Source organism: Meriones unguiculatus, chromosome 12 (genome assembly GCF_030254825.1).
Source record: "Meriones unguiculatus strain TT.TT164.6M chromosome 12, Bangor_MerUng_6.1, whole genome shotgun sequence".
Taxonomy (NCBI): domain Eukaryota; kingdom Metazoa; phylum Chordata; class Mammalia; order Rodentia; family Muridae; genus Meriones; species Meriones unguiculatus.
In genome coordinates this window covers 66,353,504-66,372,164 of record NC_083360.1, presented here as the reverse complement: position 1 = coordinate 66,372,164, position 18,661 = coordinate 66,353,504, and the positions used below count along the sequence as shown (strand labels likewise).

The window sequence follows — 18,661 nt, the reverse complement described above, 5'->3', positions numbered from 1 at the left end:
AATTCCATGTGATAGCCACTTCTCAGCAGACTTGACTTATTCTCTTGTCCAATGAGAAAAAAAAAATGATGTTCTTTAACTGTTCAGTTTATCTTCTGCTCCCTCCATTCAGGCCTTATCTATTTTCAGATCTCTTTCTGCTCCTCCACATATTTCGTGATGATGGAGATGATCTATCCAGACAGACGATCAAAAGGCTTTCCTTATGGAACATAAGCTTCTTTGATAACGTTTCTTACTTGGATCATTTCGAGCCTTCCTCCCATGTAATGTCTCTGTAAAGCAGAACTGTGACAGGGATATTCCATCATCCTTGGCTACCAGTTTCAGCCACACATTTAAAAAAAAAAAATCTTACTTCCTGGAAGGATTGGTATGAGTACACAGTCCAAAGTGATCTGGATCTTTTCATCTTTTTTTTTTTTCTTTTGCTAAACGGTTACTTAACTTCCCCTGTGCTGTGTCTTGAGGAATATGCTGGTGCTTGGTAGAACAGGAAATGGGTTTCTGTCTAGAGGGGTGGGACGTCTTTCTTTCCTAATTTTAAGTTTAAGGTCTTGCACCTGTTACCTCATCTTCCCAATAGGCTTTGAGGTTTATTCATCTTTATCCAGGAAAGGTAATCTAACTGTGTTTTTATAACAGAAAAGTACATTGACAGAAAAAGGATACACCATTTTTAATGAATGTCAGTCAGTCAAACCTCCTCTTGGTGAGCCTTCTCAATCCTAGGATGTTAAAATTAATGTCAGTTAAATATTAGAGTCACATTTTAATTACTAGACTATATGGCTTGGGTCACATTTATGACAAAAAAAAAAAGACCTTTAAGTTTGTCTAGATGTCCTTTATTAAGTGCCGCCTGTTCTTTTGGAATATTTCGGGCTTGGTAGACAGTTTTGGAAATAGAAGTTAATAATTGTTGGTGCATCATTCAGAAAGTTCCTATGTCTCCTTGATATCCTGTGCCTAGTCACTGGCTGGGAAAACCACCTCTCATTTTTAAGACTTGTCTGTTGACATATGAAGCTTTTGTGGTGACCTACTTGGTTGTATAATGTGCAGGTAATTGCAAGCCTGAGTGAATCACAGGTATATCTCACTGTGTGGTTCAAAGCAGCTAGACTAGGCAACATTTGCTTCATTTTCACATGCCAGGAAAAGAGTGGGGGAGCGGTAAAGCTGTATACCGAGTTACATCAAAACTGCATATGCCTTACAGTGAAGCCATTTTCCAGCCAATGACTTCCTAGGGCCAGCTGAAAAAGGAGATGCACCAAAGACTTGAGGGGAATTTCTATCTAAAACTTTTCCAAATGGGGTATAGGTTTTCTTCTCTGGGATCAGAGCACCTTCAAAACAATTATAAGTAACTAATGGAAGCAGTAGAAGAGGAGGAACAGGATGGGAGCCTACTACAGATGCCCTCTGAAAGACTCCACCCAGCATGGAATAAAAGCAGTATGGGGAGACTCACAGCCAAACTTTAGACAGAGGGCAGAGAGTATTGTGGAAGAAGGGGAAGATAGAAATACCTAGAGGGGACAGGACCTCCACAGAGAGACTAAAAAAGCCAACAATTCTGGTCCCAGAAGGGTCTTCAGAGACTGATGGCTCAACCAAGGACCATGTATAGAGAGGACCTAGACCCCCTGTTAGATGTAGCCCATAGGCAGATAGTCTCCAGGTGGGTTCCCTAGTAAAGGGAGTAGGGGCAGTCTCTAAGATGAACATGGTTGCCTGTTCTTTGATCATTTTCCCCTGGCACAGTGACCTAGCCAGCCCACAGAGGAAGAGATCCAGGCAGAACTAATAAGACATGATAGGCTAGGATCAGATATAGGAGAGGAGGATGCCCCCTATCAGTGGACTAGGGGAGACGGACAGGGGAGGAAGAGAGAGGGAGAGTGGAACTGGGAAGAGAGGAGGGAGCGGACTACAACTGGAATACAAAGTGAATTAATAATAATAATAATAATAATAATAATAATAATAATAATAATCCCATGCACAAGAAGCATTTTTTCTAAGGAAGACATCGGATACTGCATCATCCAATTTGCTAAAGTTCAAGGCAGCCACCAAAGGACTAATGCGAAATAATGACGGAAGGGCCCATTTATATTAAAGAAAATATTTAATTGCAGAATTCTTTCTAACGCCCTGGCCTGGTTAGGAGAGAGGGTCCTGCTTTGGCCTAAGAAACTTCAGAGTGTCCTTTTCGTAGCCTCCTAAATAAGCTGGAGAACTACCTTGTGTGCTGCAGACTGGCTACCCAGTTCTCACCTGTATGTGGCACAGTCTTTGAACTGACCTCAAAAATGGGGCTTTCAAATTAGTGCAGTCCAAGTTGATGATATTGATATATATTATCAAGAGACAATGGATTGTGTTAAAATTTAGATTAAAAAAAAATCCACAATAAGAATGCCGAGATTGCGGGCACGCATGGTGGCACAGGCCTGTGATCCCAGCACTCTGGGAGGCAGAGGCAGGAGGATCTCTGTGAGTTCGAGGCCAACTTGGTCTATAAAAGTGAATCCAGGACAGCCAAGGCTACACAGAGAAGCCCTGTATTGAAAAAAAAAAATTGAAGTCTTATTAGTCATCTTTAACATCCAATACAATAAACTCCTAAGGGGTTCGATAGCCCCGAAAATAAATCTCTGACACCAAAGTCAGCCATACACATGACATACAGCTATACACAATTTCTTTGTCATTTGTTTTCTTTCAGTGTCATTAAAGCCCCTTTACCACTGAACTTAATCAGTAGCATGCTGTCAGGATTGCGCACCTGAGTAAGGTGAGCACAGGAAATCACCATGGGGTAGGAGATAGTCTTGATCACACGTCACACTTCTCAACAGACTACATGAAAGTGGCAGGTCAGTCCAAACAGACTCCCCTGCCATTTGTGTGTCACCTACATTTAATATGCTGTAACCTGATGCCTAGTCAAGTCTGCAAATCACGCTTGAAAGAAAAAACTTATGTTGACATTAAACAGTAGGACGCTTTGGAAAGACCCCAGACTGTATACTCTTTGTTCTTTGGGGAATCGGTGTGCTAGGCCTGTTCCTTCAGCTTACTTACTTTATGGTCCTTCTAGCTTGTAAGAGAAAAAAGAAGTCACTGGGGTAAAAAAGAAAAAAAATTATTTCATTCAGACCAAAATGTAGTTTGGGATTTTATTTTTCTTTCTCAAATAATTTCATTACATACATCTTTGAAATATCAAACACTTGACTGAGGATATTTGCTTTTCTGAAGCCCACTCTTCATTATTCCTCAGTTGCACTCTGTTCTTTCATGTTCGGTGGTATCACTGGGATATCAATCTGGCTCATAGTTATTGGCTTCCTATTTAGCCACAAGGTATAAATTTGCTAACTGTAAAGGCGTGTTCTGACAGCTAGTCTCGAAGTATGTCCAAAGGCTGAGCTCACTGCCCTGGGAAATTTCCCCAGAGGGTTACTCTCTAGAATGTGGAGCCATTTGTTGAGCTGTCTGATGTGGAAGAACAAAGAACCTGCCTTAGAGAAATGGACTCACGGGGTGCCTTTCAGAGCAGAGAGAGAAATCAAAGGACAACTTCCAGTCCACTTCCATTTCCAATCTTGTTCTTGGGAACTAGGGCATCAAAGATATTTTCCTGTAGTATTTTTCAAGAAGCCACAGAAAGATAATCCCAAAAAAAGAAATTATAGCAAATTTAGTGATATCTGCAGGTTTTGTTCTGGGAAATTACACCAACCCAGAACTTGTCTGTCTGTCTGTCTCTGTCTTTTTCTCTGTCTATCTGTATCTGACACACACAAGTTCTACATGGACCTATAATGATGTTTACAAACAGAAGGACGCATACATTGCTTTGATTCCAGGGTCCAAAAAAAGTATCTCAACAAAATTAAAGATTATAAAATATTTGGTTGAATGTCTATGAAATATTTAATATCAACCTTATTAAATAATAAATTTGTATGTCTTAAAAAATATATCACACATAGAAATGAAAAGATGAATCAGAAAGATCCATCCTAGAAAGAGATGGCTCAACTGTTAAGAGCTGTTCTTCCAAAAGATGCCAGTTCAGTCCCAATCACCCACATTGCGACTTGCAATTGTCTATAACTCCAGTCCCAGAGGACCCCACACTCAAATCTTAGGACACCAAGCATACACATGGCACACAGACATACATGCCTATAAAACACCCATACACATAAAATAAATATTTTTAAAGATTAAAAGCTATCTTGTTATATCACACATGAGAACAAACTGTGGATTCAATTTTTTTCATTTTCCAAGGTTCTGAGCATGCCAATCATAAGTGGCCCATAGCTGGCTATTTTAACTTAAAAGGATCCTCTCCATCTTTCCCACACGGGTACACATTGCATATGGGAAATGGAAGCATATCATTCCTTATACGATGTGCGTGGTATGACCTAAAACTGGAGAGCATGCAGCTAGTGAAGATATTTAAACAGCACCACGCCCCCTCCTCTTCACGTGTGTGATTATTCCCACAGGCTCCTGTCTGCGTAGGCTCCCTGTGGACCACAGGAGAGCAAGGAGGGATAGTCAGGTTCTGGTTTGTTCTTACAGTAACCACCCACAGTTGGGGTAAAATGAGAGGGGAAGTGATCTAAGCATGTGTGACTCACAAAGCACTAGAAAAGCCCCAGAATGGCCCCCACTCTATGTCAGAAGGAAATCCCCTTTGAGATTGGGTAGCAAAGCCATCCAGTTGGGTCGCACCAGTGTCCTGTTGTGTGATGTTCTCTCCAGGCTGACAATCATCATGTACCCTCTGTTCTACTGAACATGTCCTACGTGAACAGAGATTTCTGTTTTTAGAATAGTACCTGTAAAATGGTGGGTTGTCTGGGTTCCATGTGTGCTAATCAGTGGCCTGACTTCTTCAGGTATTATTTCACTAACCGTATGTGGGGCAGCGGATATAAACTCCCTTCAAAACATGGAAAGTGACATTTCCTTGTAATCCTATCACTCTACAATAACCATTCATGACTCTAAGTCTTGCAGAATCTTTTCCTTTACATATGCTAAGATATTACTGACTTCTCTTTGATGAAGTGAGGTAATAAATATGGTTTTAAACATATTTTATACTTAATATATTTTTTCATTTCAGTATGTGTGAATTTATCTCATCTTCTTTAATGATTGTGTGATATTCCACTGCATGACTGGGCCATGGTTTATTTCACTGCTCTTTATTACTGGACATCAGAGTTGGACATCCAAGTTTTACTTTCCGAGGGAATGGGTCACATACCTAAATAAACCATTAATATTGTCAGGAATTTACACTGTGTGCACCTACTTTGACTCAGCTCCTATGAGGGCAGAAATAGCCGTCTCTGCATTGGTGAGTGTTATTAAATGTAAATCCTGTGTGGAATTTGTTATTTATTTCTTTGTCTTTTGTTTTTGCCTTTTTCTCTTATGCAGTCGTCTACAGCAGGAGACAAGGAAGAACCATCTTTACCGGTAGGGAGCAGTAGCCCTGTCTGTTCCTGTGCCTGTGGAGAGTGTGTGGCAGGGGTGGGAAGGGAGCTCTATGCTTGAAAATCTTCCTCTCCCTTGGAATACTTGTGGTTTGACACACTGGTGGAGAGTTGTATAATTCTCTCCTACAATTAGTAACAACTTATCTCTGGCACTCACTCAAAATATTTCTAACCTTATGGTTCAAAATCATGAATTATTTCTTCCATTGGACATAAACTTTTCTAGGTGTTGAAGGGATAAGAAATGTCTGAATTCCATTCCAAGGGATGTTGGCTGATATGTGGGGACGGTGTGGAATCTAATGCTTGAGAACTGTTTTCTTTGTGTGTCTGCATGCACACCTCCTCTGAAATGCTCTGAGATGTATATATTCAGTGTATCCAACACCACCCGAAAGAATGCTTTGGTGTCTTCCATAGACATAATTCAGGAATGAAGAAGATACACACGACAGACTTCTTGTGGTTTCCCAGAATAACAACCGTAGTGGCAGTGGTTATTATGACAAATTATTAACAAGGACCACATTTTTCAGTTGCTTTCCAATTAACACATGACATTTCATATCGTGCTGCCTGGCAAGGAAATGACCTTATAAGTTTTTTGTGTTCAACTGTTACTACACTTCCACTGGCTCTAAGTCTGCTACCTTTGTCCCTAGAATGTTTTGGGCCTTGCTGATCTGAATCCCCTATAACTAAATGCCACAATGCGTCTTAAAATGTTACAGGCTTTTAAGTCATGAAAATATTTGGGACCCTGTAATACTTCTTCTCCTTAGCACTCAGAGCAGAGACATGACATTCACTGAGTGCCCAGAGGATATACTAGACTCAAGACCAAGGTACAGCTCAAACTCCAGGCTACTTTTGAAGAACTCAGAATGTTGTCCGTCATTGAGACACCGGTATTCTCTTTCCTTCATCTCCAGATTCTGCTGGCTGAGGAATACAGCTTGAATAGAATATCAATTATAATAAAATCACTACTGATTTCTCCTTCTGAGATTTTACCTGTACTTTAAGCTTACAAAGGGTTTTGGGTTTACCACCAAAGTTTTGAACCATGACCCTTAATAAGTATTGTCTGGAGTAAGAGCCATAGGGTCAGTAACTCGGAAATAATGCCACAGTGGTTAAAATGACCCTGATACTTTTGTACATCACCGGATGATGTCTGACCTAAGTCTGAGGAGTCTAAATATGAGTTGTTCTTGAAGGCATCAGCCTGTCCAAATATGTTCAATTATGGAGTCTCTGATGGGAAATCTGTGATGGAGAAGTTTGGAAAGCTTGGTGAAAATGTTTTCATTTTAAAATAAAATTTTATTTTGAAATAAAATTAAAATCAGAGAATAGAGTTTTAATTTTATCAGACCACATAAAATTTCCTTGTCCAGTTTTTGGACCAAAATTTCAATTAAAAAAAAAAAAGAGTAGTCTAAGCTAGGCATGGTGGTGTATAACTGTAGTCACAGCATTCAGGAGGTAGAAGCAGGCAGAGCCTGGACTACAAAATGAATCCCAGGACCTCTAGGGCTACACAGAGAAGCCCTGCCTCAGAAAAGAAAAGAAATTAATATACTTATAGCAGCCCTCCACCATAAGTCTGTCGATAAGGCTTGGCTGTCTCTGGGCACAGCAGTGCAGAATCAACCACAAAGAAGGAAGCCATTGTTAGAATTAAAAAGCTGTCTAAATGAAGAGGGGTTGGGTGGCTTCAGTTTGATTTAACACAGTTTGCTTTTGGAGAAAGAAATACAAGCTTGTTGGTAACCCCATCTCTTGAAGTTAACTCGGTGTTTCAGGTCCAGTTATTGGGGCAAAAATCACAGCTTATAGGACTCTGTGCCAAGGAGGCGCCCTGGAAGCCAGGAAGGCTCTTGATGGAGTCACAATAGGAAACTCTCTCTTTCATTCTCTCGCTTAACATAGACCACAAAGCTTTCTGGATCAGAGGATAGAGATTGGAACCCCAGAAAACATGTAAGATGATGTGAGTGTAGACAAGTCTGTTGTCATAGATACATATAAACAAAGATCTTGTTGACAAAACACAATCCAAAAATTTTAAAGACTGGCTGTTAGGTTGGTTATAGAGTCTTTAAGAAAAGCAAGCCTGGAATTCATACCTCCATCTTTGTCCGCGTGACCCAGAAACTCATTTTACTTCTCAGAGATTTCATGGTCTGCCAAAAGTTAGTGCTGACAGGATGGATCTCATGAGACTATCCTGAGAATGAAATGAATGAGCAGTATGAAGCATGCCAAACATTGCCTGCCTGGTACTAATCTCTTTTGTTAAAAGGGAGTGGGGGAGGGTGGGCGAAACTGATTCATTTCAGAGAAAAGCCATTACTTTGGGACATTTGAAATGTGCTTTGAAATTCTTTGGCTCAACTGTTTATGACCATGTAACATAAATGAGTGACCAGAGACTGGGCAAGGCTCTTCTCTGTGATGCGCTCGACGTTCGTTTCAGAGAACTAACAGCATCTTTGGTTTCTCTGTTCAGGCTAAGCCGCGCCTCCAGCGAGGTGGGAGCTCCGCCTCCCTCCACAACAGTCTCATGAGGAATAGCATCTTCCAGCTCATGATACACACCCTTGATCCACTGGCAGAAGGTAACAGTCAGGCTTTGCCTTGGGAGCATTGTGTTGGGGATGTGAAAGACTTGGCTTCAAGAATGCATATGCATGCTGAGGTCACACGCACCTGTCAGGCTCCTCTTGGTTAATATCACCGGGTGAAGCCTAACTCTTCTGTGTGCTTTATTCACCGCCACTCAGTTGATGGCGGGGTGGTTTTATGACAGGAGCAGAATATTAGTTCCGTGGGCTGATTCTGTCTTTTGATGCCTCTGGCATGAACACAGTTGGTTATGAGGCAGGGGGCAGAAAGGTCTCCCTCCGTCTAGTATTTTCCTTTATCACTTTCAATGCAAAGTTGTGTGTGAGGATAAATTGTGTACCTTAAAAAAAATAGAAAAAAGAACTGTATTCCAGGGGAGGGCTGTGAATGGTTTGGGGAATGGTGATCTCTAAAGATCAGTGAAATGGTACTATTTTTTTGGCATTGAAAGAACCCAGCATAACTCCTTGGGACCAGTCACCAGAGACCCAAAAGACCTGGTTCACATCTCAGGGTGATTGTAAGAACCATTATAAAGAATCCAATATTATGTCTTTCCAGTTTTACAAAGCCAAATATACTTTGTTTCTTCGATTGTACACATATCCTAAAAGTGTTACTTGTAGCAGATAGACATCTATCTGGCGTGACTAAACAAGTAACCAGAGCTCTGCCACAAGCGAGAAGTTCAGATACAGCCGAGACTATCCTTCCACCCCCGAATTTTTTTTTACCATCTGGCCTACAGAAGCTAACAGGGATTGAGGGAAGAGTAGAGCAGGAGGTAGGCACATGTCACTAAACAGACCCCAGAGATCTGATTGCCAGTCATAGTACATATGTCAGCGGTCTTACCAAAAACCAGCCTCTTCTGAGGCCTTTCCAAGCTGGAGGCACTCAAGATGACATGGTATAAAGGACAGCGAGGGACCAAAAGACTGGCTCCTCTGTCTGTCCCATTGGACATGAGCCTCTCATTCATATTAGTAAGTGGAACCACAGGTCACATCTCACATAAGAACACTGAGCATTTCCGTTACAAAGCACCCGTTCTACCACTGGGCCACTCAGTTAGTGTGATGCTCCCCAAGAAGCTAGGCTTCATATTCCTGGTTCTAACCACACAAGCTCTTCTTCCCCGTGGGAACAGCTGAGATACCATTACCCTGAACACCCAGTGGTCCAGTTAATAAGGGAATTAGACACAGCCACCCGCCTTCTTTTCTTTCATCCCCAGCAAAAGAAATAAGGGAATTATTTTCACTTATTCCTGCCGCCATGCAGTCGTGTGACTTTGGGCAAGTCAGGGTCTCTCTCTAGAATGTGGCTTCTTCATCTGTTGTAGCACTTCTCTTTATTGGACATTTCAAGAGGGCATTCTCACCCCTGTGAATTTATGTTCCACCAGAACACTGCATGACTAATACCATTTTCCTTCCATGGGATATTGTACCACCAACAGAGATCCCAACTGTGCCTAATGCTGACCCTTTGCCGCCATGTTCTTTGAGCCATCTTCCTGCTTCCTGTGCGGCTTCAGAGCTTCTCCTTTCGCACAGCCTCCACCAGATCATCTTTAAAAGTCAACAAGGTTACATAAGCCCCTCCTTAACAACCTTTAGTGCTTGCCGGGGTTCTTAGGAAAACTACGAAACCCTCACACAGTCCCCAGGATATGCTTCCCATTCCAAACTCAGAGGGACTTGTTTTATGTAAGGCATGTGGGACCCCCATCTTCAGATAGCTGTTCTCGCCAGTCTCACCATCTTTACTGTTCCTGTCACCAGAACTTTCTCCTTGCCCTCCCCTCCTCTCCCACCTTCCCTCACTCACCTCCCTTCCACTCGTCAGCCCTCAGACCATCCAGCGCAGATCAGAACCTCTCCCCCTCACCCGGGCATGAGGGAAAAACCCTTTCTGGCTTCTTTACAGCACCGATGGCAGTCCCTCTGGTTGTTTCCTAACGCATAGGTTCTTGAGAGCCATGGGTGCTGTGTCATTCAGCAGTTGTCCCTAAACCTAGCAGAGTATCCAGCGCATTGATACTAAGGTTCAAGCAGGCCAGTCAACTTGGCCAAAATCATTTACAGTCCTAAAGCCCCCAAAAGCCATTCAGGCTTGAAGCTGTCAATAAATTGTTCACTGGTTATTTTGAGACACCATCTTCTCTACTCCTATTGCCCTGAAGAAGCAACTGAGAAAAGGAAAGAAAACAATCATTTCTGCCTTGGATCTGTCATGGCCATCTGCTGAGGAGTTTGATTTTGACAAGGCACTATTATGTAGTAACGAAGAAAGGCTCCAGGCACGGATGTTCTGGATCTCACCCCTGCATATACTAGCTATGTGACCTTGAACAGCTTCCTTCCTTCTCTCCGCCTCAGTTTCTTCATCTGTAAAATCAGAATGATAATGATGCCTGCACTGTAAAGCTTCTGTAAGAATAAAGGCATGAGTACACAGAGAACGCAATACACTGCCAGCATGCTAAATAGGTTTGGGGCTCTTTGCCTACATTATTGTGATGAGCTCATACAGTGTTTGGGGCTTTCAAACTTTTAGGTGTTCAAAAGGTTCTTATGGAGGAAAGCCTTTCTCCTCTATCAACTGTCCACTCCCCTTTTCTTTTCTCCAACTCTCTAATCCTCCTTCAAGGAAACCATTGTTTTCAGGTACTTGGGGCTTCTTTTAGAGACGTTCTATCGTGAGTAAGTGAGCATGTGTATGGTGTGTGTGTGTGTGTGTGTGTGTGTGTGTGTGTGTGTGTGTGGTCTTTATCCACAGGCCTGAGCAGTCTAAATATCTCTTTAGTTGAAGGATTCCATTTCAGAAAGGGCTTGTTTTTGTTTTTTGCTTAGAGAGGAGGTTGTGTTTTGTTTTTGTGAGATAAGAGAAAGTGAATCTTGGGCTGTCTCGGAGTTGGGCCACCAGTGATTTTCCCAAACACCTGGTCCTTGTGGCGCTAAGCTGCAATTAAGCTGTTTGCTCCTGCTGCTGTAGCAAGAAATGCCTTTTGAATCTGGGCACCAGCTTTCAAGGTGAAACCTTTCCCTGAAAGACAAGGGCTCCCGGAGCGTGAATGCGAGAGATGCTGAGAGCCCGTAATCAGTTTTGGACTTGAGTGATTGGAAAATAGGAGAAGCACTTTGAAGCTTTAAAATTGCTCCATTGCACACAGCCAAGAAACGCTTGCTCTGGGACACCCCCACACCCCACACCCTGCCATGCGTACACACACACACACACACACACACACATCACATTCACCTTCCATTTCAAGAACAGCCAAAAACTTAAGCCACTACTCTCTCAGAAATAGCCACCTCTCTTAGTTTAAGTCTCATCACCTGAAGTCCCATGTCCTGTGCCAGGTTGTAACCTTTGAAGAATATAGAAACATTCTGGTTCCGTTGCCAGACTGACCCCTACGAACGTGGTAACAACCACCATATCTGGAAAGTTCGCTGATGCTCCTGGTCCTCAGAGGCGCATTGACACCACTGGTGTGCAGCCAACATTCGTAAGGGGGAGTATTCAGTTTCACTGAAAAGATTTAGAGCAGACGGCCTGTAGGGACACATATATCTCCCAGTCACATCTGTGTTACACAGGTGGATTGACGAGCCCTGGCGAACCCTTGGTCAGCGGCTGGTTTAGCCTTTAGGCCTGAGTCCCACAATCCAACTGTGTGTGTATAGCCACCTTTCACTGATGTATCGTAAAGCATCCAGGACCTGGAGCTTTGATGGGTATTTGGTCAGGAATCATCTGGGCAATTCTCTGCTTCATATAGCGTTGATGAAGGTATTTTAGTGGTATCTAGCTGGCCAGCAAATAGGTTGGAAGGTCCAGGAGGTCCTCCCTCACATGTAATCTTTTGAAGGAAGTCTAGGCTCACTGAGATCTCTGACTCTTCATGTTATCTTTGGCTTTATACATATAGCCAGATGTCCCATTTGATGCCTACGGGTTCTAAGAGTAGACCTTCCGGGAAACCCAGTCTTGGAAGTCCCAGAACCTTGCTTCCACTACATCCCTCAGTTGACCATTACAAAGGCTGGGCCAGGCTCCCCCTCTCAAGAGAGCAATGCCAGAAAGCTTGAAACCATCTACCATTCTAGCACAGGCTATTTTATTTACCTGTTCATGGTCGTTCAGTGTGCTAGAAGCAATCCACACTGTGTTGGAAAGACAAGCCATAGAGAGTTTGCAAAACAAAGCTGACCTGTGTCTTTGTAGGAACATAAAACTATGAGCATGCATTGTTCTCAGGCATCAGGCTCAGCCTATGGCTCTTAAGATCGTTAAAATAAACCAAGACAGGAGAATAGCTGCTGCTTCCAGGCCAATTTTTATGAAGTAAAACCCAGTATCAAAAACCAAAAAGAGGGTAGAAAAATAAGAGGGAAATGACCAAAAAACTTTTTTTTCCTTCATAAGAAAGTCCTGGGGAACCAGAATTCTCAGGTTTTGAGACTATACCACAACTGTCTGAATTGATCATTCTAATAAAGTCGCTGTTCTATATTGATTTCTGTAAACACTCTTCTAAACAAGCCATCTTTGCTGACCTAAAACATAGATGCTGGGTGGAATGTTTTGCAGTGGGAAACACCCTCTTCTTGAGATGTATCTGATAATGAAATATGCACTTTTGCAGGGTGCTTCCTGCAGCCCAGGCACTCTGTTAAGACCTCAGTGTGAACCAGAGTTTCACCCTGTCCCAGACCCTCTCCATCATGCAGGGGGCAGAGAGGGAAGAGGAGCCAGGTACTGCCTAAAAGTAACCTGCAGGAACAGAACGGCAGAGCCAGGATCTGAAACGTTATCTGCCTTGCTCCGAGTTTGTTTGGCCTTGTGTTTTGAGCCACTCCTGTAAGCTTATGATGCTCAAACCCCCTTCTCTAGGTAGGAACACGTGTCAGGCAAGAGACTGTCTCCACAAGAGGCCGGGGGGCTACAGTGTGTTCAATCCATCAGCCTCCTGTGTCATTTCATGTCTAACTCAGTGCTCACTGTATTCCTGGTGTTGACAACAGACTGAATCCTGGGGCTCCAGCACATCCCTGGACTTTGTATTTTCAGTTCAGTTCACAAGATTTGGCTTTCCCACACATCTTCCCTCACAGCAAGGCCTAAAGTCCCTTCCTCACTTTCCCATGCCTCATACTTCCGCAGCTAACCCTCCTCTCCTCTTAGCTTATGTCCAAGCTCTTTTTCTTCTCTCATGTGCAAAGTTACCATTGGTCTGCCTGTTTACAGTGGCATGGAGATTGTTTACGTCAGGAAAGGAACCCTATATCTCTGCTTTCCAGGTTTCAGTGAGAGGTGGCTTGTCTTGCTTACACAAGGCCATAAATTCAATCCCCAGTACCACAAAGAAAAAAGAAAAGAAGGAAAAAGCAAAGTTCAGCTAGATTTATATTTGAGGAGTAAAAGAATGTGGAAACCCCCACAACCCAACAAGGCATTTCTGGAATAGCTCATGACCTAGTGATGACACTGGAAAACAAACGTGGGATGAAATCATAGTCCATGTACACCTGGGCTGTGTGTGATCCACGTCTAAGACCATCTGTGCTCAGATCCTTCCTGAGAGCCTGAGCAAATCACTTGACCCCATTGGACCTCCACTGGACCTTGTTAGCATAGATCATCTATTACACCACAAGCACACTTGTGTGATGAGTGTTAGGCAGCCTCTTCAGGACTTGGTTTCCTTGGATGTACAAGGACATGCTGAGAGAGCCACTATCAAAAGTTTGTGGTGAAGATCCAATGCAGTAACTCATCAGGAGCAGAAGGCGTGCTCCATGTCCACTATCAATTGTGATTTGTTAATGAGTCCAGTGTCATGTAATGGACTCCATTTAATTTAAAATTCTTTAAGGATTTCATTACTCTTATTTAGCCAGAGCCCAGTAGTAAAAGCAAGTTCCTACCTTTAGGATCCTGGTCACATCACATTCCTCTTTTTCTCCCCATCGAAAGAAAGAAAAAGAGAGAGAGAGAGAGAGAGAGAGGGAGAAGAAAGGAAAGAAAGAGCTCCCCACACTGGCGTAGAACTTCCATTCTTCCTGCCCCAGCCTCAAGAGCCCATCTCTTCTTCATTCGTCCATCTATACTGTTGTCCCTCATTGTCATCACTGTAGGGTGGCACTGTAGGGTGGCAAACTCCCCACCATCGTTTCTGTATCCTAGGAGGGCAGGTATAATCAGCAAATCACAATGAGGATTCGTGCAACTGCTGTTCCACTTGCCACAGTAGAGCCAGAACAGGGCTATGTGACCACCCCATGCCCAGAGGATCCAGAAGCAACAGTAGGGTGTGCTTGGCAAGGACAAGCGGAGTGTGGAGGTCTGGAAGACAGCATTGGCGTCTTATTCTTGTTATTCTTGCCACTTATTCTTGCTACTGTCATTGTAACTCAGAAAGACTTGAAGTGCTTGCTTTTCCAGAAAGGAGAAAAACTCTCTTTGCCTCTGGTTTTTGGACAATGAAAAATAATTCTGACTATAAAGGTGTAGGAAAAGGAGCACTGGAAAACACGGTGCAGCTTTCCTGCTCCCAGCTTTGCACAGTCTGCTGGTCCTGTGGTGCCTTAGTTGTGTTTCCTGGAAGTGAGAACTACACAGTTTGTCTTGAGCCAATCCTGGGCTTCTGATGCCCAGACTCGCTTCTCTAGGCAAAGTCTGTCGGGCAGGTGACCATCTTTCTCCAAAGAGGAAGAGGTACTACAGTTCTTTCAATTGATCAGACAAAGTCACCACAGGGAAAGATGACTGGTAAAGACTCAAGGATACGCACGCTGGAGTGACAAGTTAAAACAGATTGGCCTGGATGTTCATGATGATGGTATATGTTCCAAATGTAAAATATCAGCATTAAATACATGACAAATTTTTAAAAATTCCTTCCTGGGCCAAACAGGCAGCAAAATTATTTAAAAATAACAATAAATGGCACTGACTAAAATGGAGGTTATTTTGCTGAACAGAATGCAATATAATTGTCATTAGCGATAGGAGACTCCACTCTCTGAACACTTGTCTATAAACTCATGCAAACACCATCACCTCCATTTTCTGGATATATCAAGGCCAAGATCATTTTGGTGGCCTGACCAGTTGGACATTAATCTATACCAATACTGGAGAATTCCCAAAGTCCTTCCCCTAGGGACTTGTGTACTAGCTGAGGAATAGTACCAAACATATAAGATTACACACAGTACTTAGGGTACCAAACAAACATAGGAGATTATGGACAGTACTCAAGGAGATACAGGTTGCTTCCTGTGGGCATTGACTCATCACAGGATAAGTCTAGCTCTGGATTTCATAGCAAAGTAGACTGACTAGACCCAGGCCCTGTGGTTCCAAACCTAGTTCTGTTCCTTACCAGCTGTGTGAGAGCCTTCATCTGTAAAATAAGAATACTACTACCTATTTCATTGGTCTCACTGGGCCATTTTTAGAATATATATTGTAATGGTTAGGTGGTTTTGTTTTGTTTTGTTTTTGTTTTTGTCAGCTTAACACCTCTAGAATAGTCATCTGTAAAGTGAGAACCTCAATTAAGAAAATATCTATATCAGATTGTCCTGTAGGCAAGTTTATGGGGGCATTTTCTTAACAACTGATGTGGGAGGGCCTTGCCCTCTGTAAGCAAGACTGCCCCTAGATATATGATACTGTGCAGTAAAGCAGGCGATGGCTCTGACATGAACTCAGTGGTCAGCTCTTGATCACCTCCCCCTGTGGGGTGCAGCCTTGCCAGGCCACAGAGGAAGATGATGCAGCCAGCCTTGATGAGACCTTATAGGCTAGGGTCAGATAGAAGAGGAGAAGGTCCTTCAGGGGACTAAGGAAAGGACATAGGAGGGAGAAGAGGGAGGAGGGGTGGGAGAAGGGACAAGGGAGGGGGCTACAGCTGGGATACAAAGTGAATAAATTGTAATAATTTTCAATAAATAAATAAAAGGGGGGAACAGGCTGAACAAGCCATGGGAAGCAAGCCAGTAAGCAGCATTCTTCCACAGTCTCTGCTTAAGTTCCTGCCTCCAGGTTCTCCAGGTTCCTGTCCTGACTTTCTTCAGTGAGGGACAGCAATAAGGATGTGTAAGCCAAATAAACCCTTTCCTCCCCAAGTTGCTTTTGGTTTTCATCACAGCAACAGGAAAGCAACAAAGTCATGACCCACCTCTGTACAAAGCCTAAGCAGGGTCTACTGTGTCCCGCCTAACTGCCCCTCTTCCCAGCCCTCCTTGCCTCCCTCCTCCTCTCTCCTGTTCCTGCTCCTCCTCTCCCCTTCTGTCTCCCTTCATCTCCCTTTGTCACTACCTGTTTCTCTCTTCTCTGACTTGTTTTTTTCTTTGTTATACACCTCTGGCCACTTACAAACTCCAAGAAAACTTTTCTCTCAGGGCTTTCCCGCACATTCCCTCTGCCCCCAGATATCCAGAAGTCTCCTGTTCTCTCTTCCGTGGAGTCAGCTCCCAAATGCACCCTAATCAGAGAGGCCTTAATTAACCTTAAAAACTGCATCCAAATAAAACAATGGCAATAAATCACAGTTCCCGGTCTTTTATTTTCCCTCCATAACACTTATTACATTAATTTATTGTTTCCCAACCATGTCTCCACTTACATGAGCAATAGGACAGGACTGAGACAAGCAGGGTTCTACCCTCAAAGCTTGGTTCAAGCAGACCCCAATATATATTTGTTGGCTGAATAGAATGAACACTGGCTTTTATAACTTTTTCTGCTGAACAACTTTGTGTATTGTTATGCTCTGGTAAAGGGCTCTTTTGTTGTGATGGACAAAGTTCTACTCAGTTGTTGTTCATCTTATAGTAATAAGAAGCAACCTTCTGTGCTTTGTCTCCCTTTGTTTCCACAGCCTTCTGCATGGCACCTTCATAACGCACTTCTGCTCTGCCCTCGCTGGGTGGTTAGAGGAACCCTTCCTTCCGTTGCTTCTACAGGGAGAAACAGCCTCACTCCGCTTCTCACTTCCTCATGCACCCAAAACCCTTCCAAATACTTTCTTCTCTTTTCATTGTCTTTCCTTTCCTTCCTTTTAAAACTGGCCCTTTCACTATTGCATTCCATGGACTTGGTTTTACAAATCAAAATAGTTCACAAGTCTAAGAAGCTGGTTGTCTGAGCCCGTCACTCAGTGCACACACCCCAGAGCATGAATTGGGGTTAAGGTGATCTTCAGGCACAAAAGCAGAGCCTCTTCCATTGCTCTGACCCATTTCTAAGTCCAGTATTTTCTTCATTCTGTGGAGATTAAAAATTGGGCTTGCATTTGTTTCATTTTTGACAGTTTTATTAGTCATAGCAATATGTATGAAGTAAGTACAGTAAATACTTCCCGAGCACAAAAGTAAAATCACCGTTGCCTTGTGAGCTGGCCATCAATGAAAACGTCGTTAGCTGAGACAAGGCTGAGGAGGTTTAGGACAGCAGCAGGTCCCAAAGGAGCCCCAAGTAGACGCCTTGAGGCTGCTTTTCATGACAGACCCTTCAGAATGCTGTGATGGGGTGCCTTCAGCTGGCTCCGCCTTACCCAGAGGACAAGTTCTTTGTTTGCAGTTAGGCAGATTTCCCCTGTGCAAGATCTCTTCCAGGCAGCACAGCCGCCTCACCTTCCTGCAGACTGGCCACACCATGCCTTTCAACGGGACCCTTTGTGCCCTCGTTGCTTTTTTTCTCTCTGATTGCTACATGCCAGCCCGATGGTTCAGGGTGGTAAGCAGGTGGCATCAGTGTCCTAAATTCCGGAATGTCTTGATATCAAAGCTTCACAAATGAAAAGTGAATACTTTTTTTCACAGTCTTCCCTGTAGTATACTTTTTTTTTTTAACAGCAGAGTTTTTGTTGTTGTTATTCAAAGAAATTCCCACATGGAAGAGTAACTAAGTCTTTGAACGATTATAACTCCTGACAGCCTACATTGGCTTCTCAGTCTACCTACGTAGCCTCCCTATAGCACAGCAGTAAGAGTGAAAGAACAGAGGCAAACAACAATGACACAAAATAACTGAAATAATTGAACAAATTATTTTGTGGCAAAATAATTGGTTATACACAATACCAAAATAAAAGGCAATGAAATAGGGAGATGTCCGTCCTTTCCAAGTTAAACTCGAAAGGCAGCAGAATCCTGATTGAAATCCCAAAAAGACATTGCGTGAAACCTCCTAGTTTGATTTGTAAATGTATGTAAACTAAGTAAGAAGAGCCCATGCCTGTGTGTGTACCTCTTGTGTCTTTGTTCTCCTGTGTGCACATGCATGTATGTGTGCCTATGTATACATGAGGGTATTGCATATGTGCCTTGTATGTCTGTGTGAGTGCATGTGCCTGTGTCTGTGTGTCTCAGTGTATGTGTGTATGCATTTGTGTTCCTGTGTGTGTATGTCTGTGTGTATTCGCATGTTTTCTGTGTGTGTATTTGTGTACGCAAATGCAC

At 43.1% G+C, this 18,661-nt stretch overlaps 1 protein-coding gene across 4 annotated transcripts in view; it reads left to right on the top strand.

Moving 5' to 3' along the window:
* Positions 1-18,661, top strand: part of Slc24a2 (solute carrier family 24 member 2) — a 238,713-nt gene that overhangs the window by 139,909 nt on the left and 80,143 nt on the right. For 3 of the 4 annotated variants that reach the window (XM_060365817.1, XM_060365820.1, XM_060365818.1), the window contains exons 3-4: positions 5,485-5,523; positions 8,059-8,167. In XM_060365817.1, coding sequence (XP_060221800.1) covers positions 5,485-5,523; positions 8,059-8,167 — 148 coding nt within the window. The remainder of the gene's footprint in view (positions 1-5,484; positions 5,524-8,058; positions 8,168-18,661) is intronic. The other variant, XM_060365819.1, reaches the window with a different exon arrangement.